The 26856-nt window shown below is 57.5% G+C and overlaps 1 protein-coding gene and 1 long non-coding RNA gene across 2 annotated transcripts in view; one reads left to right on the top strand and one right to left on the bottom strand.

Moving 5' to 3' along the window:
* Positions 1-359: 359 nt before the first annotated feature.
* On the bottom strand, positions 360-17347 carry LOC140406367 (uncharacterized). The gene is made up of 3 exons (XR_011939145.1): positions 17301-17347; positions 1168-1672; positions 360-535 (listed from the first exon to the last, which is right to left on the bottom strand). It is a non-coding gene; the product is annotated as an uncharacterized lncRNA (long non-coding RNA).
* Positions 17348-20112: 2765 nt separating this feature from the next.
* LOC140406369 (lipid transferase CIDEB-like) overlaps positions 20113-26856 on the top strand; it is a gene marked incomplete at its 3' end in the record, with an annotated part of 94624 nt that continues 87880 nt past the window's right edge. The window contains exons 1-2 of the mRNA XM_072494456.1: positions 20113-20362; positions 24006-24147. Coding sequence (XP_072350557.1) covers positions 20307-20362; positions 24006-24147 — 198 coding nt within the window. The remainder of the gene's footprint in view (positions 20363-24005; positions 24148-26856) is intronic.

Here is a 26856-nt window from a genome sequence, read left to right as displayed (position 1 = left end):
TACTCCAGATTTATTTTTCTTAATTTAGAGTACCCAATTTTTTTTTTCCCAATTAAGGGGCGATTTAGCGTGGCCAATCCACCTACCCTGCACATCTTTGGGTTGTGAGGGCGAACCCCACGCAGACACGGGGAGAATGTGCAAACTCCACACGGACAGTGACCCAGAGCCGGGATCGAAGCTGGGACCTCGGCGCCGTGAGGCAGCAGGGCTAACCCACTGCGCCACCGTGCTGCCCTGTATTCCAGATTTTATGATGCAAAATTAAATTCTATCAGCCCCCGCATTCAAAGACTCTGGATTATGAGTTCTGATTTCGTATTGGTCCCCTCTTGACCAGTTGCCTCGCTCACCGCGTCACTCTGGGCGATTCCCCCTGCTGGCCGGTCCTGCACTCGGTCATCCCCTGGCCACCCCTTGGCCCTCCCGCACTCCGCAGGCTGCACTTGCTGTTCAGGCGGGCCGCAAGGACGCCTCCGGGGTCTTCTTCCTTGGTTGCCTGGCCCCCCTGGTCCTCAGTGAATGATGCCGTCCCCTTCGGGGGGGGGGGGGGGGGGGAAACAAAACATGTCGTTAGCTCCAGCCAGGGTGCCACTTGCTGCCGCAGCATAAAAAAAGTCACAAACACCAATAAAATCTGACCGGGAAGGGGGGGGGGGAGGGCAGGGCAGGAATGGCAGGGGGCCTGTTGGGTTTGGGATGGGGCTGTGGAGTCCAACATTGATTTTTCACCTCTTGGAGATCCGAGAACATGTATGGCCAAGGCACGAGGCCTTTTAGGTCTCTCTCTCTCTCTCTGATGAGACTGGGGTGGGGGTCATTAGGGTAAAGTATTGGCCTTTCCCCCTCTGAGGCAGGGATGGGGTGCTACTGAGGGCAGCAAAGGGGGTCAAATGGTGGCCTTACATCCACCAGGAGCTCAGGGTTAAGTACATCGCCAAGCAATGGGACATTGAATTGGTATCTTCCCTCATGATGGGGATGATTGACATTCCACATTCCACTCTCTCAAATGACGGGTTCACTGAGGGCATTGTGGGGGGGGGGGGGGGGGGCAGTGTAGTCAGATGTTGACCTTTCACCTATGAGGGGTGGGAGTGGGAGGACAGGGGGCTGTCAAATCTGTCCCCCACCCCCATGAGACATGCCATACGCCAATGGGCTTACCTGGTGGTCAGAGTGACGTTCACCCCTTTCGCCTCGGTGCTTGCCGTGGACGTTGGTCAGTCGTTGCCCCCGCTCCTGGATGTGGAACTCAGCTGCGTCGGCCTCCTCCTCCTTCTCCTCGAGTGCGGCCCTCAGCTGGCCCACCTCGCGCTGCAGGCCCTTGACCTTCTGCCGGAGCAGCTGGCACTCCCGCCGGCTCCTCACCTTCTCCAGGTTGGCCTTGGCCCACTTTTCCTTCCAGCGGGCGCTGCACTCGGACCACCAGCGCACCGTCTTCTCCAGGTTGGCGGCCAGCGACCTGGCCTCCAGCAGCTCCCGGCGGCACCGCTCGAGGGCTGGCTCCCAGCAGTCGCCCTCCCCCTCTGCCTGGAGGGCGGGGGCCAGCAGCCTGCTGGGCCGCTGCCCAACAGGCGTCGGCGGGGCCTCCGAGGCCTGAGGCCTACTACTTTGTGTCGCCTTGCTAACGGCTGCCTCCCCCCGCTTCATTCCTTCACACTCTCAGTGCCTGCGTCAAGTGGGAATGGAAAAACCAGCGGTCAGCCTCGGGGGGCTAACATTCACCAAAACCAATTTTTCCTTGTACACTACCATTAGGAGTAGGCGCAGGACAAGGCCTCAGGCCTACTGCGACTTTGAATACCAGCCTGGTTGAGCACCAAAATGATACATTGCATTGGAAGCATGTGACCAGATTCACTTCACTGATTCCGGGATGAAGGTTGTTTGTCCGATGAGGAAAGGTTGAGCCGGACGGGGCCTGTACCCATTGGAGTTTAGAAAGAACCAGAGGAGATCTTATTGAAGACTCCCATTGAAGACGAGATTAAGACTTATGAGCTTGATTGTCGATCTACCTGTACCTGTCCTGGGAGTGTTTTCTTTTTAAAAGCACCCAATTGTTTTCTAACCAACTAAGTGGAAATTTACCGTCGCCAATCCACCTACCCTGCATATCTTTGGGTTGTGGGAGTGTGACCCAAGCAGACAGGGGGAGAATGTGCAAACTCCACACGGACAGTGACCCAGGGCCGCCACCATGAGACAGCAGTGCTAACCACTGCGACACGGTAGCGGGTGGCACGGTAGCACAGTGGTTAGCACAGTTGCTTCACAGCTGCAGGGACCCAGGTTCGATTCCTGCCTTGGGTCGCTGTCCGTGTGGAGTCTGCACGTTCTCCCCGCGTGTGCGTGGGTTTCCTCCGGGTGCTCCGGTTTCCTCCCACAGTCCAAAGATGTGCAGGTTATGTGGACTGGCCGTGCTAAATTGCCCTTAGTGTCCAAAGAAACAGTTAGGTGAGGTTACGGGGATAGGGTGGAGGTGTGGGCTTAGGTTGGGTGCTCTTTTCAAGGGCCGGTGCAGACTCGATGGGCCGAATGGCTCCCTTCTGCACTGTAAATTCTATGATCTACGACATCGTGCCACCCTTTTGTCCTGGGAATGTTTGATGGGGACAGTGTAGAGGGAGCTTTATTCTGTATCTAACCCCGTGCTGTACCTGTCCTGGGAGTGTTTGATGGGGACAGTGTAGAGGGAGCTTTATTCTGTATCTAAGCCCATGCTGTACCTGTCCTAGGAGTTTTTGATGGGGACAGTGTAGAGGGAGCTTTACTCTGTATCTATCCCCGTGCTGTACCTGTCCTGGGAGTGTTTGATGGGGACAGTGTAGAGGGAGCTTTACTCTGTATCTAACCCCTTGCTGTACCTGCCCTGGGAGTGTTTAATGGGGACAGTGTAGAGCGAGCTTTACTCTGTATCTAACCCCGTGCTGTACCTGTCCTGGGAGTGTTTGATGGGGACAGTGTAGAGGGAGCTTTACTCTGTATCTAACCCCGTGCTGTACCTGTCCTGGGAGTGTTTATGGGGACAGTGTAGAGGTAGCTTTACTCTGTATCTAACCCCGTGCTGTACCTGTCCTGGGAGTGTTTGATGGGGACAGTATCGAGGGAGCTTTACTCTGTATCTAACCCCTTGCTGTACCTGTCCTGGGAGTGTTTGATGGGGACAGTGTAGACGGAGCTTTACTCTGTATCTAACCCCGTGCTGTACCTATCCTGGGAGTGTTTAATGGGGACAGTGTAGAGGGTGCTTTACTCTGTATCTAACCCCGTGCTGTACCTGTCCTGGGAGTGTTTATGGGGACAGTGTAGAAGAGGCTTTACTCTGTATCTAACCCCGTGCTGTGCCTGTCCTGGTAGTGTTTGATGGGGACAGTGTAGAGTCAGCTTCACTCTGTATCTAATCCGTGCTGTACCTGTCCCGGGAGTGTTTGTTGGGGACAGTGTAGAGGGAGCTTTACTCTGGATCTAACCCCGTGCTGTACCTGTCCTGGGAGTGTTTGATGGGGACAGTGTAAAGGGAGCATTACTCTGTATCTAACCCTGTGCTGTCCCTGTCCTGGGGGTGTTTGATGGGGACAGTGTAGAGGGTGCTTTACTCTGTATCTAAGCCCATGCTGTACCTGTCGTAGGAGTTTTTGATGGGGACAGTGTAGAGGGAGATTTACTCTGTATCTAACCCCTTGCTGTACCTGTCCTGGGAGTGTTTGATGGGGACAGTGTAGAGCGATCTTTACTCTGTATCTAACCCCGTGCTGTACCTGTCCTGGGAGTGGTTGATGGGGACAGTGTAGAGGGAGCTTTACTCTGTATCTAACCCCGTGCTGTACCTGTCCTGGGAGTGTTTGATGGGGACAGTGTAAAGGGAGCTTTACTCTGTATCTAACCCCGTGCTGTCCCTGTCCTGGGGGTGTTTGATGGGGACAGTGTAGAGGGAGCTTTACTCTGTATCTAACACCGTGCTGTACCTGTCCTGGGAGTGTTTGATGGGGACAGTGTAAAGGGAGCTTTACTCTGTATCTAACCCCGTGCTGTACCTGTCCTGGGAGTGTTTGATGGGGACAGTGTAAAGGGAGCTTTACTCTGTATCTAACCCCGTGCTGTCCCTGTCCTGGGGGTGTTTGATGGGGACAGTGTAGAGGGAGCTTTACTCTGTATCTAAGCCCATGCTGTACCTGTCCTGGGAGTGTTTGATGGGGACAGTGTAGAGTGACCTTCACTCTGTATCTAACCCTGTGCTGTCCCTGTCCTGGGGGTGTTTGATGGGGACAGTGTAGAGGGTGCTTTACTCTGTATCTAAGCCCATGCTGTACCTGTCCTAGGAGTTTTTGATGGGGACAGTGTAGAGGGAGATTTACTCTGTATCTAACCCCTTGCTGTACCTGTCCTGGGAGTGTTTGATGGGGACAGTGTAGAGCGAGCTTTACTCTGTATCTAACCCCGTGCTGTACCTGTCCTGGGAGTGGTTGATGGGGACAGTGTAGATGGAACTTTACTCTGTATCTAACCCCGTGCTGTACCTGTCCTGGGAGTGTTTGATGGGGACAGTGTAGAGGGAGCTTTACTCTGTATCTAACCCCGTGCTGTACCTGTCCTGGGAGTGTTTGATGGGACAGTGTAAAGGGAGCTTTACTCTGTATCTAACCCCGTGCTGTCCCTGTCCTGGGGGTGTTTGATGGGGACAGTGTAGAGGGAGCTTTACCCTGTATCTAAGCCCATGCTGTACCTGTCCTAGGAGTTTTTGATGGGGACAGTGTAGAGGGAGATTTACTCTGTATCTAACCCCTTGCTGTACCTGTCCTGGGAGTGTTTGATGGGGACAGTGTAGAGCGAGCTTTACTCTGTATCTAACCCCGTGCTGTACCTGTCCTGGGAGTGTTTTATGGTGACAGTGTAGATGGAACTTTACTCTGTATCTAACCCCATGCTGTACCTGTCCTGGGAGTGTTTGATGGGGACAGTGTAGACAGAACTTTACTCTGTATCTAACCCCGTGCTGTACCTGTCCTGGGAGTGTTTGATGGGGACAGTGTAGAGGGAGCTTTACTCTGTATCTAAGCCCGTGCTGTACCTGTCCTGGGAGTGTTTGATGGGGACAGTGTAGATGGAACTTTACTCTGTATCTAACCCCGTGCTGTACCTGTCCTGGGAGTGTTTGATGGGGACAGTGTGGAGGGAGCTTTACTCTGTATCTAACCCCATGCTGTACCTGTCCTGGGAGTGTTTGATGGGGACAGTATAGAGGGAGCTTTACTCTGTATCTAACTCCGTGCTGTACCTGTCCTGGGTGTGTTTGATGGGGACAGTGTAGAGGGAGCTTTACTCTGTATCTAACCCCGTGCTGTACCTGTCCTGGGAGTGTTTGATGGGACAGTGCAGAGGGAGCTTTACTCTGCATCTAACCCCGTGCTGTACCTGTCCTGGGAGTGTTTGATGGGGACAGTATAGAGGGAGCTTTACTCTGTATCTAACTGTTATAACCTGCCTACTTACCATTGGCTGGGGACTAATGACAATCCCACAATCCTGTGGGAGTATGAGCTTCCCCAATGAGGGGGGCGGAGAAACCATTAGGTTGGAAGTTGTTTTCTATTACACCAGGCCTCTGTACGGACGTTTGGATGTTTTTGATGCTGCGCTGGAAAGCTGGAACCAGAACACACAACGGATGCGTTACTATTTCCGGGCAAACAATATCACCAAAAACGAGCGCCAGGTGGTCATATTGCTCACCGCCTGCGGCCCGCATACGTTTGGGGTGATTAGGAGCCTTACGTACCCAGCTGTGCCGGACACCAAAACGTTTGATGAACTTGTGAATATAGTGGGGCAACACTTTAACCCAACCCCGTCCACGATAGTCCAGCGTTACCGGTTTAATACCGCTGAGAGGACCCCTGGAGAATCCCTTGCCGATTTTCTATCCAGGCTACGCAGGATTGCGGAGTACTGTGACTATGGTGAGACCTTGTCAGAAATGTTACGCGACCGTTTGGTTTGCGGTATTAACAATGCGGCCACCCAGAGAAAGTTGTTAGCGGAGCCAACATTGACTTTTCAACAGGCCATTCAAATAGTATTGTCCCGAGAGAGCGCAGAGCGAGGAGCACAGGAGCTACAGGGAATGGAAGTGCATGCCTTGGGGCGCAACCCCTTCCGTCCGAAAACGTCCCCCCGCACTCCTGCGGTACCTTGGGCGAGGCAACGTCCGGACCGACGGCAGTGGCCGTCGGACATTCCTCCCCGAAGGGAGCCTTCTCCAGAACCAATGGGTGAGGAGCCATGTCCGTGTCAGACTTGTAGGCGCCGACCCCGTCGCGGACGGTGGTCCTGGGGGCGCCAGAGGCGCCGTCGCTCTGACCGAAACTGGGACCAGCCCAGGGGCCGTAACTGGGACCAGCCCAGGGGCCGTAACTGGGACCAGCCCAGAGGCCGTACCTTCCATGTGGATGAACCTGCGGCGACTGCTCCTGAGGACGTGGAGACGGAGGACTGCCTGCAGCTACATTGTGTGGCAGCTCACCTTGTGTCCCCCATTAAGGTGACAGTACGGGTCAATGGCCACCCGCTTGAGATGGAGTTGGACACTGGCGCAGCGGTCTCCGTGATCGCTCAGAGGACATGCGACCGCATCAAGCAGGGTATACAGACCCTTACATTAGCCGACTCACAGGCCAGGTTGGCCACCTACACGGGAGAACCACTGGACATTGCAGGAACTACAATGACCCCTGTTGTCTATGGACGCCAGGAGGGGCGTTTCCCACTATCGTGGTGCGCGGCCATGGGCCCAGCCTGTTGGGTCGGGACTGGTTGCGCCATTTGCGGTTGCAATGGCAGCACATCCTCCAAACAGTTTCTGAAGGGTTGACTGAGGTGCTAGGACGATACCCAGATGTATTCCAGCCTGGTTTGGGGAAAATAAAAGGGGTCGTAGCCCGTATCCAAGTCAAACCAGGAGCCACGCCGCGCTATTTCCGGGCGCGCCCGGTGCCTTACGCCTTGCTCGAGAAGGTGGAAGGGGAGCTCACTCGTTTGGAGAGTTTGGGTATTATCAGGCCCGTCCGTTTTGCTGACTGGGCAGCACCAATTGTACCTGTAATGAAGCCAGATGCCACAGTTCGCTTGTGTGGCGACTATAAACTCACAGTGAATACGGTTTCCCGACTCGACCGATATCCAATGCCTCGCATAGAGGATCTCTACGCGAAGCTTGCAGGTGGACTCTCGTTCACAAAATTAGATATGAGTCACGCCTACCTGCAGTTGGAGCTGGACCCTGCCTCCCGACCATATGTGACAATTAACACACACCGGGGCCTGTATGAATATACACGGTTGCCCTTTGGAGTATCCTCTGCCTGCGCAATTTTTCAACGTGTTATGGAGGGCATTTTGAGAGGCTTACCACGTGTTGCTGTCATTTTGATTACAGGGATGTCGGAGCAGGAACATTTGGAAAATCTGGAGGCTGTCCTGAGACGCCTTTCGGAGGCTGGAGTCTGTTTACGTCGCACAAAGTGCGTATTTCAGGCAAAGGAAGTAGTCCAACTAGGTTATCGGGTGGACCGCGAAGGTTTGCATCCCGTCGCAGAGAAGGTGCGTGCAATTCAACAGGCCCCCGCCCCGACTGACACTTCGCATCTTCGTTCTTTTCTCGGTCTCGTAAACTATTACGGGAAGTTCCTCCCCAATCTGGCAACTACGCTGGCCCCCTTACACCTGCTGCTAAAGAAATATCACACCTGGGTTTGGGGTCAGCCGCAAGAAACCGCTTTCCGGTGGGTAAAGCAACAATTGTCGTCGTCTGGGTTACTAACCCACTGTGTTCCTGGAAAGCCTTTGCTCGTCACATGTGATGCATCCCCGTATGGTATTGGGGCCGTCCTGTCCCACAAGATGGAGAACGGGGCCGAGCGACCGATAGCTTTCGCCTCCCGCACATTGACTGCAGCGGAGAAAAAGTACGCGCAGATCGAGAAGGAGGGCCTGGCAGTGGTTTTCGCGGTGAAACGCTTCCACCAGTACGTGTATGGCCACCATTTCACTATCGTGACTGATCATAAGCCTCTGCTGGGACTTTTCAGAGAGGATAAGCCAATACCGCCCATTGCTTCTGCACGGATCCAGCGCTGGGCTTTGTTGCTTGCTGCATACGAGTATTCTCTGGAGCACAAACCAGGTACGCAGATAGCAAATGTTGACGCACTGAGCCGATTGCCTTTATCGACCGGCCCCATGTCGACCCCCACGACCGGTGAGGTGGTTACAACCCTAAATTTTATGGACACCTTGCCTGTCACGGCATCACAGATCCGTGAGTGGACCCAGACGGAGCCAGTCCTGTCAAAGGTTCGGCACATAGTCCTGTATGGTGGGCAGCATAGACAGCTCCCAGGCGAGTTGCGGGCATTTTCCTCCAAGCTGTCAGAATTCAGCGTGGAAGACGGCATCCTCTTGTGGGGGACGCGTGTGATTGTCCCAGAAAAAAGCCAGGAGCTGATACTAACAGACTTGCACAATGGGCATCCAGGTGTGACCAAAATGAAAGTGTTGGCCCGGAGTTATGTCTGGTGGCCAGGCCTCGACACCGACATTGAGAAGGTGGCCCAAAACTGCTCCATTTGCCAGGAGCATCAGAAGCTTCCGCCGGCCACGCCCCGACATCACTGGGAATGGCCAGGGCGGCCTTGGGCACGCTTGCATGCAGATTTCGCAGGCCCTTTTCAAGGATCCATGTTCCTTCTATTAACTGACGCCCAGTCTAAATGGCTAGAGGTGCATAAGATGCAGGGGACAACGTCCTGCGCAACAATTGAAAAGATGCGTTTGTCGTTTAGTGCGCATGGCCTCCCCAAGGTGCTGGTCACGGATAACGGCACTCCATTCACGAGTGAGGAGTTTTCGAGGTTCACGAAGGTGAATGGCATACGCCATATCCGCACTGCCCCTTACCACCCGGCTTCAAATGGGTTGGCAGAGCGCGCAGTGTAGACATTCAAAAGAGGCCGAAAGAAGCAGTCTTCCAGATCAATGGACACGAGACTGGCTCGCTTTTTGTTTACGTACAGGACCACCCCCCATGCGGTGACTGGGGTAGCTCCCGCAGAACTCCTAATGGGCCGGAGACTTCGCACCCGCCTTAGTATGGTTTTCCCGGACATTGGCGCAAAAGAACCCCGCACACAAGAACGGCAGGGACAGGGATTTTCTCGGCATCGGCCGATTCGGCAGTTTGCGCCCGGTGACCCAGTGTTCGTTCGGAATTTTGCTGGTGGTGCCCAGTGGGTTCCTGGCATAATCTTTCGCCAAACGGGCCCTATATCTTACCAGGTGCAAGCCCAGGGTCGTCTCCAGCGCAAACATGTAGACCACGTTCGGTCCAGAAGACCATCCCCTCAAAAGATTCCCCGCCCCCGGAGCTCATTTCAACAGCCGCAGAGACCAAAGGCAAGGGAAGGTAGTCCTCACAATCTTCCACTGGTGCCTCACTCGAAGCCTGCGCAGGTCGTAACAGAACCAAATGGAGATAGAGACGCTGACATGACGGAGGCAGCAGACTCTGACTCCGAGATGGAGACACAGGATGCATAAGAGGAGGAATCCTCGGGTCCACGGGCCGTGGATGTACAACCGTTGCGCTGTTCATCACGGAAGCGCCGGTCTCCATCTCGTTACACGCCGCCTGATCCAGCGCCGCGTGCAAATGGTGTCCGGCCTGCGGGAAAACGAGTCCGACGCCCTCCTTCGCCAGGGTCTTCGGTGGATTCCTTGGACTGGGGGGGGGGGGGGGGGGGGGGGGGGGGAGGGATGTTATAACCTGCCTAATTACCATTGGCTGGGGACTAATGACAATCCCAAAATCCTGTGGGAGTATGAGCTTCCCCAATGAGGGGGGTGGAGAAACTATTAGTAAATTCCTAGTATAAATAAAGCTGGCCAGTTCAGGAACCAGCAGGAAGGAGTGTGCAGCAAGGGAAATTACTGCTACTGTTATATATATATGTTATAGTAAATAAATGTTATTACTTTGTATCCTTAAAACACATGCTGGATTCTCTGTGGCCCTCACAAAACTAACCCTGTGCTGAACCTGTCCTGGGAGTGTTTGATGGGGTCAGTGTAGGGGGAGCTTTACTCTGTATCTAACGCCGTGCTGTACCTGTCCTGGGAGTGTTTGCCGCGGACAGTGTAGAGGGAGCTTTACTCTGTATCTACCCCCGTGCTGTATCTGTCCTGGGAGGGTTTGATGGGGACAGTGCAGAGGGAGCTTTACTCTGTATCTAACCACGTGCTGTACCTGTCCTGGGACTGTTTGATGGGGACAGTGTAGAGGGAGCTTTACTCTGTATCTAACCCTGTGCTGTACCTGTCCTGGGAGTGTTTGATGGGGACAGTGTAGAGGGAGCTTTACTCTGTATCTAATCCGTGCTGTACCTGTCCTGGGAGTGTTTGATGGGGACAGTGCAGAGGGAGCTTCACTCTGTATCTAACCCCGTGCTGTACCTGCCCTGGGAGTGTTTGATGGGGACAGTGTAGAGGGAGCTTTACTCTGTATATAACCCCGTGCTGTACCTGTCCTGGGTGTGTTTGATGGGAACAGTGTAGAGGGAGCTTTACTCTGTATCTAAGCCCGTGCTGTACCTGTCCTGGGAGTGTTTGATGGGGACAGTGTAGAGGGAGCTTTACTCTGTATCTAACTCCGTGCTGTACCTGTCCTGGGAGTGTTTGATGGGGACAGTGCAGAGGGAGCTTTACTCGGTATCTAACCCCATGCTGTACCTGTCCTGGGAGTGTTTGATGGGGACAGTATAGAGGGAGCTTTACTCTGTATCTAACTCCGTGCTGTACCTGTCCTGGGTGTGTTTGATGGGGACAGTGTAGAGGGAGCTTTACTCTGTATCTAACCCCGTGCTGTACCTGTCCTGGGAGTGTTTGATGGGACAGTGCAGAGGGAGCTTTACTCTGCATCTAACCCCGTGCTGTACCTGTCCTGGGAGTGTTTGATGGGGACAGTGTAGAGGGAGCTTTACTCTGTATCTAACCCCGTGCTGTACCTGTCCTGGGAGTGTTTGATGGGGACAGTATAGAGGGAGCTTTACTCTGTATCTAACTGTTATAACCTGCCTACTTACCATTGGCTGGGGACTAATGACAATCCCACAATCCTGTGGGAGTATGAGCTTCCCCAATGAGGGGGGCGGAGAAACCATTAGGTTGGAAGTTGTTTTCTATTACACCAGGCCTCTGTACGGACGTTTGGATGTTTTTGATGCTGCGCTGGAAAGCTGGAACCAGTACACACAACGGATGCGTTACTATTTCCGGGCAAACAATATCACCAAAAACGAGCGCCAGGTGGTCATATTGCTCACCGCCTGCGGCCCGCATACGTTTGGGGTGATTAGGAGCCTTACGTACCCAGCTGTGCCGGACACCAAAACATTTGATGAACTTGTGAATATAGTGGGGCAACATTTTAACCCAACCCCGTCCACGATAATCCAGCGTTACCGGTTTAATACCGCTGAGAGGACCCCTGGAGAATCCCTTGCCGATTTTCTATCCAGGCTACGCGGGATTGCGGAGTACTGTGACTATGGTGAGACCTTGTCAGAAATGTTACGCGACCGTTTGGTTTGCGGTATTAACAATGCGGCCACCCAGAGAAAGTTGTTAGCGGAGCCAACATTGACTTTTCAACAGGCCATTCAAATAGTATTGTCCCGAGAGAGCGCAGAGCGAGGAGTACAGGAGCTACAGGGAATGGAAGTGCATGCCTTGGGGCGCAACCCCTTCCGTCCGAAAACGTCCCCCCGCACTCCTGCGGTACCTTGGGCGAGGCAACGTCCGGACCGACGGCAGTGGCCGTCGGACATTCCTCCCCGAAGGGAGCCTTCTCCAGAACCAATGGGTGAGGAGCCATGTCCGTGTCAGACTTGTAGGCGCCGACCCCGTCGCGGACGGTGGTCCTGGGGGCGCCAGAGGCGCCGTCGCTCTGACCGAAACTGGGACCAGCCCAGGGGCCGTAACTGGGACCAGCCCAGAGGCCGTACCTTCCATGTGGATGAACCTGCGGCGACTGCTCCTGAGGACGTGGAGACGGAGGACTGCCTGCAGCTACATTGTGTGGCAGCTCACCTTGTGTCCCCCATTAAGGTGACAGTACGGGTCAATGGCCACCCGCTTGAGATGGAGTTGGACACTGGCGCAGCGGTCTCCGTGATCGCTCAGAGGACATTCGACCGCATCAAGCAGCGTATACAGACCCTTACATTAGCCGACTCACAGGCCAGGTTGGCCACCTACACGGGAGAACCACTGGACATTGCAGGAACTACAATGACCCCTGTTGTCTATGGACGCCAGGAGGGGCGTTTCCCACTATCGTGGTGCGCGGCCATGGGCCCAGCCTGTTGGGTCGGGACTGGTTGCGCCATTTGCGGTTGCAATGGCAGCACATCCTCCAAACAGTTTCTGAAGGGTTGACTGAGGTGCTAGGACGATACCCAGATGTATTCCAGCCTGGTTTGGGGAAAATAAAAGGGGTCGTAGCCCGTATCCAAGTCAAACCAGGAGCCACGCCGCGCTATTTCCGGGCGCGCCCGGTACCTTACGCCTTGCTCGAGAAGGTGGAAGGGGAGCTCACTCATTTGGAGAGTTTGGGTATTATCAGGCCCGTCCGCTTTGCTGACTGGGCAGCACCAATTGTACCTGTAATGAAGCCAGATGCCACAGTTCGCTTGTGTGGCGACTATAAACTCACAGTGAATACGGTTTCCCGACTCGACCGATATCCAATGCCTCGCATAGAGGATCTCTACGCGAAGCTTGCAGGTGGACTCTCGTTCACAAAATTAGATATGAGTCACGCCTACCTGCAGTTGGAGCTGGACCCTGCCTCCCGACCATATGTAACAATTAACACACACCGGGGCCTGTATGAATATACACGGTTGCCCTTTGGAGTATCCTCTGCCTGCGCAATTTTTCAACGTGTTATGGAGGGCATTTTGAGAGGCTTACCACGTGTTGCTGTCATTTTGATTACAGGGATGTCGGAGCAGGAACATTTGGAAAATCTGGAGGCTGTCCTGAGACGCCTTTCGGAGGCTGGAGTCCGTTTACGTCGCACAAAGTGCGTATTTCAGGCAAAGGAAGTAGTCTACCTAGGTTATCGGGTGGACCGCGAAGGTTTGCATCCCGTCGCAGAGAAGGTGCGTGCAATTCAACAGGCCCCCGCCCCGACTGACACTTCGCATCTTTGTTCTTTTCTCGGTCTCGTAAACTATTACGGGAAGTTCCTCCCCAATCTGGCAACTACGCTGGCCCCCTTACACCTGCTGCTAAAGAAAAATCACACCTGGGTTTGGGGTCAGCCGCAAGAAACCGCTTTCCGGTGGGTAAAGCAACAATTGTCGTCGTCTGGGTTACTAACCCACTGTGTTCCTGGAAAGCCTTTGCTCGTCACATGTGATGCATCCCCGTATGGTATTGGGGCCGTCCTGTCCCACAAGATGGAGAACGGGGCCGAGCGACCGATAGCTTTCGCCTCCCGCACATTGACTGCAGCGGAGAAAAAGTACGCGCAGATCGAGAAGGAGGGCCTGGCAGTGGTTTTTGCGGTGAAACGCTTCCACCAGTACGTGTATGGCCGCCATTTCACTATCGTGACTGATCATAAGCCTCTGCTGGGACTTTTTAGAGAGGATAAGCCAATACCGCCCATTGCTTCCGCACGGATCCAGCGCTGGGCTTTGTTGCTTGCTGCATACGAGTATTCTCTGGAGCACAAACCAGGTACGCAGATAGCAAATGTTGACGCACTGAGCCGATTGCCTTTATCGACCGGCCCCATGTCGACCCCCACGACCGGTGAGGTGGTTACAACCCTAAATTTTATGGACACCTTGCCTGTCACGGCATCACAGATCCGTGAGTGGACCCAGACGGAGCCAGTCCTGTGAAAGGTTCGGCACATAGTCCTATATGGTGGGCAGCATAGACAGCTCCCAGGCGAGTTGCGGGCATTTTCCTCCAAGCTGTCAGAATTCAGCGTGGAAGACGGCATCCTCTTGTGGGGGACGCCGTGTGATTGTCCCAGAAAAAGGCCAGGAGCTGATACTAACAGACTTGCACAATGGGCATCCAGGTGTGACCAAAATGAAAGTGTTGGCCCGGAGTTATGTCTGGTGGCCAGGCCTCGACACCGACATTGAGAAGGTGGCCCAAAACTGCTCCATTTGCCAGGAGCATCAGAAGCTTCCGCCGGCCGCGCCCCTACATCACTGGGAATGGCCAGGACGGCCTTGGGCACGCTTGCATGCAGATTTCGCAGGCCCTTTTCAAGGGTCCATGTTCCTTCTATTAATTGACGCCCAGTCCAAATGGCTAGAGGTGCATAAGATGCAGGGGATAACGTCCTGCGCAACAATTGAAAAGATGCGTTTGTCGTTTAGTACGCATGGCCTCCCCAAGGTGCTGGTCACGGATAACGGCACTCCATTCACAAGTGAGGACTTTGCGAGGTTCACGAAGATGAATGGCATACGCCATATCCGCACTGCCCCTTACCACCCGGCTTCAAATGGGTTGGCAGAGCGCGCAGTGTAGACATTCAAAAGAGGCCTAAAGAAGCAGTCTTCCGGATCAATGGACACGAGACTGGCTCGCTTTTTGTTTACGTACAGGACCACCCCCCATGCGGTGACTGGGGTAGCTCCCGCAGAACTCCTAATGGGCCAGAGACTTCGCACCCGCCTTAGTATGGTTTTCCCGGACATTGGCGCAAAAGAACCCCGCACACAAGAACGGCAGGGACAGGGATTTTCTCGGCATCGGCCGATTCGGCAGTTTGCGCCCGGTGACCCAGTGTTCGTTCGGAATTTTGCTGGTGGTGCCCAGTGGGTTCCTGGCGTAATCTTTCGCCAAACGGGCCCTATATCTTACCAGATGCAAGCCCAGGGTCGTCTCCAGCGCAAACATGTAGACCACGTTCGGTCCAGAAGACTATCCCCTCAAAAGATTCCCCGCCCCCGGAGCTCATTTCTACAGCCGCAGAGACCAGAGACAAGGGAAGGTAGTCCTCACAATCTCCCACAGGTGCCTCACTCGAAGCCTGCGCAGGTCGTTACAGAACCGAATGGAGATAGAGACGCTGACATGACGGAGGCAGCAGACTCTGACTCCGAGATGGAGACACAGGATGCATAAGAGGGGGAATCCTCGGGTCCACGGGCCGTGGATGTACAACCGTTGCGCCGTTCATCACGGAAGCGCCGGTCTCCGTCTCGTTACACGCCGCCTGATCCAGCGCCGCGTGCAAATGGTGTCCGGCCTGCGGCCAAACGAGTCCGACGCCCTCCTTCGCCAGGGTCTTCGGTGGATTCCTTGGACTTTGGGGGGAGGGATGTTATAACCTGCCTACTTACCATTGGCTGGGGACTAATGACAATCCCAAAATCCTGTGGGAGTATGAGCTTCCCCAATGAGGGGGTTGGAGAAACCATTAGTAAATTCCTAGTATAAATAAAGCTGGCCAGTTCAGGAACCAGCAGGAAGGAGTGTACAGCAAGGGAAGTTGCTGCTGCTGTTATATATATATATATTATTGTAAATAAATGTTATTACTTTGTATCCTTAAAACACATGCTGGATTCTCTGTGGCCCTCACAAAACTAACCCTGTGCTGAACCTGTCCTGGGAGCGTTTGATGGGGTCAGTGTAGGGTGAGCTTTACTCTGTATCTAACGCCGTGCTGTACCTGTCCTGGGAGTGTTTGACGCGGACAGTGTAGAGGGAGCTTTACTCTGTATCTAACCCCGTGCTGTACCTGTCCTGGGAGGGTTTGATGGGGACAGTGCAGAGGGAGCTTTACTCTGTATCTAACCACGTGCTGTACCTGTCCTGGGACTGTTTGATGGGGACAGTGTAGAGGGAGCTTTACTCTGTATCTAACCCTGTGCTGTACCTGTCCTGGGAGTGTTTGATGGGGACAGTGTAGAGGGAGATTTACTCTGTATCTAACCCTGTGCTGTACCTGTCCTGGGAGTGTTTGATGGGGTCAGTGTAGGGGGAGCTTTACTCTGTATCTAACGCCGTGCTGTACCTTTCCTGGGAGTGTTTGACGCGGACAATGTAGAGGGAGCTTTACTCTGTATCTAACCCCGTGCTGTACCTGTCCTGGGAGGGTTTGATGGGGACAGTGCAGAGGGAGCTTTACTCTGTATCTAACCCCGTGCTGTACCTGTCCTGGGATTGTTTGATGGGGACAGTGTAGAGGGAGCTTTACTCTGTATCTAACCCCGTGCTGTCCCTGTCCTGGCAGTGTTTGATGGGGACAGTGTAGAGGGAGCTTTACTCTGTATCTCACCCTGTGTGTACCTGTCCTGGGAGTGTTTGATGGGGACAGTGTAGAGGGAGCTTTACTCTGTATCTAACCCCGTGCTGTACCTGTCCTGGGAGTGTGTGACGGGGACAGTGTAGAGGGAGCTTTACTCTGTATCTAACCCTGTGCTGTACCTGTCCTGGGAGTGTTTGATGGGGACAGTGTAGAGGGAGCTTTACTCTGTATCTAACCCCGTGCTGTACCTGTCCTGGGAGTGTTTGATGGGGACAGTGTAGAGGGAGCTTTACTCTGTATCTAACCCCGTGTGTACCTGTCCTGGGAGTGTTTGATGGGGGCAGTGTAGAGGGAGCTTTACTCTGTATCTAACCCCGTGCTGTACCTGTCCTGGGAGTGTTTGATGGGGACAGTGTAGAGGGAGCTTTACTCTGTATCTAACCCCGTACTGTACCTGTCCTGGGAGTGTTTGATGGGGACAGTGCAGAGGGAGCTTTACTCTGTATCTAACCCCGTGCTGTACCTGTCCTGGGAGTGTTTGATGGGGACAGTGCAGAGGGAGCTTTACTCTGTATCTAACCCCGTGCTGTACCTGTCCTGGGAGTGTTTGATGGGGACAGTGTAGAGGGAGCTTTACTCTGTATCTAACCCCGTGCTGTACCTGTCCTGGGAGTGTTTGATGGGGACAGTGCAGAGGGAGCTTTACTCTGTATCTAACCCCGTGCTGTTCCTGTCCTGGGAGTGTTTGATGGGGACAGTGTAGAGGGAGCTTTACTCTGTATCTAACCCCGTACTGTACCTGTCCTGGGAGGGTTTGATGGGGGCACTATTCACTTACCTGGGAGGAGCAGCAAATCCCTTGATGACCCTGGCAGTACTGTTCCTCACAATGCCCCGCCCTGGAAAAAGTGTGACAGTCGGCGGTGAGTTATTGGACTTGAAAAGCCAACTTTACCTTTTTGTTCGCGTGAACCGTGAGCTCCCTCCCTCCCTTGCTCTTCCTGCTCTGCCTGGCTGACGTCAGACTTCGGGTTTGACGAGTTCTGTGTTTGTTCTACTCCATTCCTCATTTTTTTTTCCCCTCTCAAACAAATGCCGGCGCCCTGCCCTGCCTTCTCTCTCTCTCTCTCTGTCGCCCCAGGGCAGCAGGTGGCAAGTCGAGGCTGCGGCGGAGAAGGTGTTCTCAAGCTGACAGGTGGCATGCTTACCCGCGCTGGCACTGTTCCTCAGGCGGTGGGGGTTCGGGGGGGGGGGGGGGACGCGGGCAGCGCGTGGTGGCAGACACAAGTCTGCCCTCAGCCTTAAAACTCAACCCTTTGCGAGAATTCTCCTCACAGTATTCCGGCCAGGGCAACGGTGCCAATCGGACTGGGCAAGGCCTGGGCCTTCCGTTGCTGCCCTGGTGCCCCCTCGATCCCCGCCGCAGCCAAGGAGGTACTCTGAGGGGCGCGCCGCCTCAGCCGAATAGGCGCACAGCAAGATCCCAGAGCCCGTGAACTGACGGTCAGGCCCGCCCCATCTCCTTTGGCGATAGTTGGTTCAAGGGATTGCCGAATCCCCCCCGCAGTGCAGAACACTCGGCCCATCGAGTCTGCACCGGCTCTTGGAAAGAGCACCCTACCCAAGGTCAACACCTCCACCCTATCCCCATAACCCAGCAACCCCACCCAACACTAAGGGCAATTTTGGACACTGAGGGCAATTTATCACGGCCAATCCACCTAACCTGCACATCTTTGGACTGTGGGAGGAAACCGGAGCGCCCGGAGGAAACCCACGCAGACACGGGGAGAGCGTGCAGACTCCACACAGACAGTGACCCAGAGCCGGGAATCAAGCCCGGGTGGCTGGAGCAACTGTGCTAACCACTGTGCCAGCAAGCCAGGGGGAACGCAGCGCCAACGTTCCACACCCTCCCCCCGCAACCAACAACATAACTGAGACGCAACTTAAACCCAGATTGAAACACGACTTACAAAGCTAACACCAAGTTAAATCACAATTTGCGAAGTCATTTTGCATGTTGAAAAGTAACTCGAGGTGTAACTTCAATTCAGGTTGCAATATAATTTCAGAAGCAATTTTAACCCAAGATGAAATGTAATTCAAGATCCTTTTTATCCATTCACGGGGGATGTGGGCGTCGCTGGTCGGGCCCAGCATTTATTGCCCGTCCCTCGTTGCCCCTCAGGAAGGTGGTGGGTGAGCCGCCTTCTCGAACTGGCTGCAGTCCCTGTGTGGTGTGGGTAACACCCACAGTGCTGTCAGGGAGGGAGGTCCAGGATTGTGACCCGGCGACAGTGAAGGAACGGCCGATATATTTCCCAGTCAGGATGGGGAGTGTGGGGCTCGGAGGGGAACTTGCAGGCGGTGGAGTTCCCCATGTGTCTGCTGCCCCTTGTCCTTCTAGATGGTAGAGGTGGTGGGTTTGGAAGGTGCTGTCGAAGGAGCCTTGGTGAGTCGCTGCGGTGCATCTTGTAGATGGTACACACGCTGCTGTCACTGTGCGTCGGTGGTGGAGGGAGTGAATATTTGTGGATGGGGTGCCGATCAAAGCGGGGCTGCTTTGTCCTGGATGGTGTCGAGCTTCTCGAGTGTTGTCGGAGCCGCACTCACCCAGGAAAGTGGGGGGTCAGGGAGCGCGGGGGGTCAGGGAGCGCGGGGGGTCAGGGAGCGCGGGGGGTCAGGGAGCGCGGGGGGTCAGGGAGCGCGGGGGGGTCAGGGAGCGCGGGGGGGGTCAGGGAGCGCGGGGGGGTCAGGGAGCGCGGGGGGGTCAGGGAGCGCGGGGGGTCAGGGAGCGCGGGGGGGGTCAGGGAGCGCGGGGGGGTCAGGGAGCGCGGGGGGGGTCAGGGAGCGCGGGGAGGTCAGGGAGCGCGGGGGGGTCAGGGAGCGCGGGGGGGTCAGGGAGCGCGGGGGGTCAGGGAGCGCGGGGGGTCAGGGAGCGCGGGGGGGTCAGGGAGCGCGGGGGGGTCAGGGAGCGCGGGGGGGGTCAGGGAGCGCGGGGGGGGTCAGGGAGCGAGGGGGGTCAGGGAGCGAGGGGGGTCAGGGAGCGAGGGGGGGTCAGGGAGCGAGGGGGGTCAGGGAGCGAGGGGGGTCAGGGAGCGAGGGGGGTCAGGGAGCGAGGGGGGTCAGGGAGCGAGGGGGGTCAGGGAGCGAGGGGGTCAGGGAGCGAGGGGGGTCAGGGAGCGAGGGGCTGACAGAGAGAGGCAGGCAGAGAGAGATAGAGCAAGCAAAAGAGAAAAAGAGGGAGGCATGGATAGAGCGAGAGAAAGACAGAGAGAGAGAGAAAGGGGGGGCAGGAGGCAGAAGGACATTCTGGTGGTGGCCCCCTCCGGATTAACAGCTTATCTGAAAGCCCCCCCCCACACACACCACACCCCCAACACCGTGACGTCCCCTTGGCACTGCGAAGGTCAGGCTGGGCGGCAGCGACGGTGACGATGTCGATGCTGGAGGCTGCGCGGCCTGAGACAGGAGCCCACATCCTCCTGGGCCCCGAGGGTCAAATTGAGTGAGAGAGAGAGAGAGACAGAGACAGAGAGAGTAACCATTGGCCAGGAGCAATCTTAGCTCAGCTGGCGAACGGGGGCATTGGAGCCAGAGTGTAGGCCTCGCTGACGAATACGTTTAATTGCCAAATCTGGGCCAAACCGTAGGAATGCCCTGGACTTTACACTTGTCCTTGTGACAGGCTCAGAGTTCAGGAAGAAAAACACACACACACACACACACACACACACACACATGCACTGATTCAATCACTGATATCTCCACCGAGTCCATATCAATCAGAGCTGGATCAAAGTCTGAGAAGTCTGTGAGGTGGGCGGGGAGGAACAGAGGGTTGTCTGGCGACGGTTCATCAAAACAGACAGGCAGGGCCGAGCAGAAGGCCGAGGAAGATATACGCCAGGCTCACCTGACAGCGCCATCGGACATTCCAGGGCTGAACGTGCGCGACATGGAGACCCCGAAATCCCGGAGCTATGTGTCCTCCTCCGCAACTTCACTGCTGAGGTCAGACTCCAACCTGCTTTCGAGATGTTAGCAGTCGGGAGAGTGAGAGAGAGAGCAGTCGGGAGAGAGTCGGGGGAGAGAGCAGTCAGGGGAGAGCAGTAGGGAGAGAGTCGGGGGAGAGAGCAGTCAGGGGAGAGCAGTCGGGGGAGAGCAGTTGGGGGGGAGAGCGGTCGGGGGGGAGCGCGGTCGGGGGGGAGAGCGGTCGGGGGGGGAGAGCGGTCGGGGGGGAGAGCGGTCGGGGGGGAGAGCGGTCGGGGGGGAGAGCGGTCGGGGGAGAGAGCGGTCGGGGGAGAGAGCGGTCGGGGGAGAGAGCGGTCGGGGGGGGAGAGCGGTCGGGGGGGAAGGCGGTCGGGGGGAAGGCGGTCGGGGGGGAAGGCAGTCGGGGGGGAAGGCAGTCGGGGGGGAGAGCGGTCGGGGGGGAGAGCGGTCGGGGGGGAGCGCGGTCGGGGGGGAGAGCGGTCGGGGGGGAGAGCGGTCGGGGGGGAGAGCGGTCGGGGGGGGAGAGCGGTCGGGGGGGAGAGCGGTCGGGGGGGAGAGCGGTCGGGGGGGAGAGCGGTCGGGGGAGAGAGCGGTCGGGGGAGAGAGCGGTCGGGGGAGAGAGCGGTCGGGGGAGAGAGCGGTCGGGGGAGAGAGCGGTCGGGGGAGAGAGCGGTCGGGGGAGAGAGCGGTCGGGGGGAGAGCGGTCGGGGGAGAGCGGTCGGGGGAGAGCAGTCGGGGGAGAGCAGTCGGGGGAGAGCAGTCGGGGGAGAGCAGTCGGGGGAGAGCAGTCGGGGGAGAGCAGTCGAGGGAGAGCAGTGGAGGGAGAGCAGTGGAGGGAGAGCAGTCGGGGGGGAGCAGTTGGGAGAGAGCAGTCAGGAGGGAGCAGTCGGGGGAGAGCAGTCGGGGAGAGCAGTAGGGGGAGAGCAGTGGGGGAGAGCAGTCAGGGGAGAGCAGTCGGGGGAGAGCAGTCGGGGGAGAGCAGTCGGGGGAGAGCAGTGGAGGGAGAGCAGTGGAGGGAGAGCAGTTGGGAGAGAGCTGTCAGGAGGGAGCAGTCGGGGGAGAGCAGTCGGGGGAGAGCAGTCAGGGGAGAGCAGTCGGGGGAGAGCAGTCGGGGGAGAGCAGTCGAGGGAGAGCAGTCGGGGGAGAGCAGTCGGGGGGGGAGCAGTCGGGGAGAGAGCAGTCGGGAGGGAGCAGTCGGGGGGAGAGCAGTCGGGGAGAGCAGTAGGGGGAGAGCAGTGGGGGAGAGCAGTCAGGGGAGAGCAGTCGGGGGAGAGCAGTCGGGGGAGAGCAGTCGGGGGAGAGCAGTCGGGGGAGAGCAGTCGGGGGAGAGCAGTCGGGGGAGAGCAGTCGGGGAGAGCAGTCGGGGGAGAGCAGTCGGGGGAGAGCAGTCGGGGGAGAGCAGTCGGGGGAGAGCAGTCGGGGGAGAGCGGTCGAGGGAGAGCAGTCGGAGAGAGCAGTCGGGGGAGAGCGGTCGGGAGAGTGGGGGGGAGAGCCGTCGGGGGAGAGAGCCGTCGGGGGAGAGAGCCGTCGGGGGAGAGAGCCGTCGGGGGAGAGAGCGGTCGGGGGAGAGAGCGGTCGGGGGAGAGAGCGGTCGGGGGGAGAGAGCGGTCGGGGGAGAGAGCGGTCGGGGGAGAGAGCGGTCGGGGGAGAGAGCGGTCGGGGGAGAGCAGTCGGGGGAGAGCAGTCGGGGAAGAGCCGTCGGTGGGAGAGTGCAGTCGGGAGAGAGAGCGGTCGGGAGAGAGAGCGGTCGGGAGAGTGGGGGGGAGAGCCGTCGGGGGAGAGAGCCGTCGGGGGAGAGAGCCGTCGGGGGAGAGAGCCGTCGGGGGAGAGAGCGGTCGGGGGAGAGAGCGGTCGGGGGAGAGAGCGGTCGGGGGAGAGAGCGGTCGGGGGAGAGAGCGGTCGGGGGAGAGAGCGGTCGGGGGAGAGAGCGGTCGGGGGAGAGAGCGGTCGGGGGAGAGAGCGGTCGGGGGAGAGAGCGGTCGGGGGAGAGAGCGGTCGGGGGAGAGCAGTCGGGGGGAGAGCAGTCGGGGGAGAGCAGTGGGGGAGAGCAATCGGGGAGATCAGTCGGGGAGATCAGTCGGGGAGATCAGTCGGGGAGATCAGTCGGGGGAGAGCAGTCGGGGGAGAGCAGTCGGGGGAGAGCAGTCGGGGGAGATCAGTCGGGGAGATCAGTTGGGGGAGATCAGTCAGGGAGATCAGTCGGGGAGATCAGTCGGGGGAGAGCAGTCGGGGGAGAGCAGTGGGGGAGAGCAGTCGGGGAGATCAGTCGGAGAGATCAGTCGGGGAGATCAGTTGGGGGAGAGCAGTCGGGAGAGTGGGGGAGAGAGCCGTCGGGGGAGAGAGCTGTCGGGGGAGAGAGCCGTCGGGGGAGAGAGCCGTCGGGGGAGAGAGCCGTCGGGGGAGAGAGCGTCGGGGGAGAGAGCCGTCGGGGGAGAGAGCGGTCGGGGGAGAGAGCGGTCGGGGGAGAGAGCGGTCGGGGGAGAGAGCGGTCGGGGGGAGAGAGCGGTCGGGGGAGAGAGCGGTCGGGGGAGAGAGCGGTCGGGGGAGAGAGCGGTCGGGGGAGAGAGCGGTCGGGGGAGAGAGCTGTCGGGGGAGAGAGCAGTCGGGGGAGAGAGCAGTCGGGGGAGAGAGCAGTCGGGGGAGAGAGCAGTCGGGGGAGAGAGCAGTCGGGGGAGAGAGCAGTCGGGGGAGAGAGCAGTCGGAGAGAGCAGTCGGGGGAGAGAGCAGTTGGGAGAGAGAGAGAGAGAGCGAGAGAGGGAGGGAGGAAATGTAAGGGTCAGGGGTCGAGTGGGAGGGTCAGGGGTCGAGTGGGAGGGTCAGGAGAGATAGAGAGGAGCAAGAGAGAGAGAGAGAGAGAGAGAGTGAGTGATGAGAGGACATGCCCAGGAGTTCGGGGTGTGAGGGCTGGGGGGCAGGAGTCCAAGGGGCAGGGGTCCAGGGAGAGGGTCGAGAGAGAGGGTAGAGAGAGAGTCGAGGGGGGGAGGGGGGGGGGCGGGGGGGAGAGGGCGTATGGCCTCCTTCTGCAGTCACCCCTGGCATCCGACGGGAGGTTGGGCAGACATGGAAATTGTCCGGTGTCCTCAAGTAAGGGGACCAAAACTGTGCCCAGTACTCCAACTCTGCTCTCACCAGGGCTCCGTTGGAGCTCGGCTTCCATAACTTTTATACACATCTTCCCCCTTTTCAACGAAGCCCACTGCTCCATTTGCCTGCCTTATTGCCGGCTGTCCCTACGTGCTAACGCGTTCATGTTGAGGAGATCGGGAAAACTGGGAAATAATGCTCCTTAACGGGGGCGGCACGGTGACACAGTGGCTAGCACAGCTGCCTCACGGCGCCGAGGTCCCAGGTTCGATCCTAGCTCTGGGTCACTGTCCGTGTGGAGTTTGCACATTCTCCTTGTGTTTGCGTGGGTTTCGCCCCCACAACCCAAAGATGTGCAGGGTAGGCGGATTGGCCACGGTAAATTGCCCCTTAATTGGAAAAAATGAATTGGGTACCCTAAATTTATTATAAAAACAATAAAAAATAATGCTCCTGAACAGGGTTGCGGGAAAACCTATTGGGGAGGAGGGAGTGGTGGAGTTTGAGGTGACGGGTCAATGAGGTAAGGAGCTCACGACATGATTTCTCCCTCCCTCTTCCCCCTGCTCTCTGACGTCAGGTCGGTATCGTCGGTGGGCTTGGAGCTGAGCCGCAGACTGTGGACCTCCACGCCATCCCAGAGACCATTCCGCATCTGCAACCACGACCGCTCCACCCGCAAAGGGGTGACTGCCGGGACACTGGGCCAGCTCATCAACAAGGTGGGTCCTGGGGGAGGGGGCTGAGGAGGGCTGCAAGAGGGTGGTCCCGTGCGCACTCGGCCACCCGCACACCCACCCTCCACCTGTCACACACTCCCACAAACATTCACCAACGCACGCTCTCTCCCCCCACACACACACACACACACACACATACTCTCCCCACACACACACACTCTCTCCCCCACACACGCACTCTCCCCACACACACGCACTCTCTCCCCCACACACGCACGCTCTCTCCCCCCACACACACACACTCTCCCCACACACACACACTCTCCCCACACACACGCACGCTCTCCCCCCCCCCACACACACACACACACACACACACACATACTCTCCCCACACACGCACACTCTCTCCCCCACACACGCACGCTCTCTCCCCCCACACACACACACTCTCCCCCCACACACACACACTCTCCCCACACACACACACACTCTCCCCACACACACGCACTCTCTCCCCCACACACGCACGCTCTCTCCCCCCACACACACACACTCTCCCCACACACACACACACTCCCCACACACACGCACTCTCTCCCCCCCCACACATACACACACACACACACATACTCTCCCCACACACTCACACTCTCTCCCCCACACACGCACGCTCTCTCCCCCCACACACGCACGCTCTCTCCCCCCACACACACACACACTCTCCCCACACACACACTCTCTCCCCCCACACACACTCTCTCCCCCCCACACACACACACACACACACACACACTCTCCCCCCCCCCCCCCCACACACACACACACATACTCTCCCCACACACTCACACTCTCTCCCCCACACACGCACGCTCTCTCCCCCCACACACGCACGCTCTCTCCCCCCACACACACACACTCTCCCCACACACACACTCTCCCCATACACACGCACTCTCTCCCCCACACACGCACGCTCTCCCCCCCCCACACACACACACACACACACATACTCTCCCCACACACACACACTCTCTCCCCACACACGCACGCACTCTCCCCCCACGCACGCACTCTCCCCCCACACACACACACTCTCCCCACACACACACACACTCTCCCCACACACACACACACTCTCCCCACACACACGCACTCTCTCCCCCACACACGCACGCTCTCTCCCCCCACACACACACACTCTCCCCACACACACACACTCTCCCCACACACACGCACACTCTCCCCCCCCACACACACACACTCTCCCCCCCCACACACACACACACACACACACACACACACTCTCCCCCCCCCACACACACACACACACACACATACTCTCCCCACACACTCACACACGCACGCTCTCTCGCCCCCACACACGCACGCTCTCTCCCCCCCACACACACACTCTCTCCCCACACACACACTCTCTCCCCCACACACACACTCTCTCCCCCACACACGCACGCACTCTCCCCCCACACACACACTCTCCCCCCACACACACACACACACACACACACACACACTCTCCCCCACACACACACACACACTCTCCCCACACACACACTCTCCCCCCCCACACACACACACACACACTCTCCCCCCCCCACACACACACACACACACTCTCCCCACACACACACTCTCCCCCCACACACACACACACACACACTCTCCCCCCCCACACACACACACACACTCTCCCCACACACACACACTCTCCCCACACACACGCACTCTCTCCCCCCCCCACACACACACACTCTCCCCACACACACACACACTCTCCCCACACACGCGCACTCTCTCCCCCCACACACAAACACACTCTCCCCCCACACACGCACACACTCTCCCCCCACACACGCACACTCTCTCCCCCCCACACGCACACGCTCTCCCCCCACACGCACACTCTCTCCCCCCACACACACACTCTCTCCCCACACACACACACACACACACTCTCCCCACACACGCACACTCTCTCCCCCCATACACACACACACTCTCCCCCCACACATACACACACACACTCTCTCCCCACACACACACACACTCTCCCCACACACGCACACTCTCTCCCCCCACACACTCACACTCTCCCCCCACACACACACACTCTCCCCCCACACACACACACACACACACACACACTCTCTCCCCACACACACACACACTCTCCCCACACACGCACACTCTCCCCCCACACACACACACACTCTCCCCACACACACACACACTCTCCCCACACACGCACACTCTCTCCCCCCATACACACACACACACTCTCCCCCCCCACACACACACACACACACACACACACACACTCTCTCCCCACACACACACACACTCTCCCCACACACGCACACTCTCTCCCCCCCATACACACACACTCTCCCCCCACACACGCACACTCTCTCCCCCCCCCACACACACACACACACACACACTCTCTCCCCCCACACACGCACACTCTCTCCACACACACACACACACACACACACACTCTCTCCCCCCACACACGCACACTCTCTCCCCACACACACACACACACACTCTCCCCACACACGCACACTCTCTCCCCACACACACACACACACACACACACACACACTCTCTCCCCACACACGCACAATCTCTACCCCACACACGCACACTCTCTCCCCCCATACACGCACACTCTCTCCCCCCCCACACACACACACACACTCTCCCCACACACGCACACTCTCTCCCCCCA

The sequence above is a fragment of the Scyliorhinus torazame genome, unplaced genomic scaffold (assembly GCF_047496885.1).
Source record: "Scyliorhinus torazame isolate Kashiwa2021f unplaced genomic scaffold, sScyTor2.1 scaffold_509, whole genome shotgun sequence".
Classification (NCBI taxonomy): Eukaryota; Metazoa; Chordata; class Chondrichthyes; order Carcharhiniformes; family Scyliorhinidae; genus Scyliorhinus; species Scyliorhinus torazame.
This window is presented reverse-complemented; position numbering and strand designations above follow the sequence as displayed.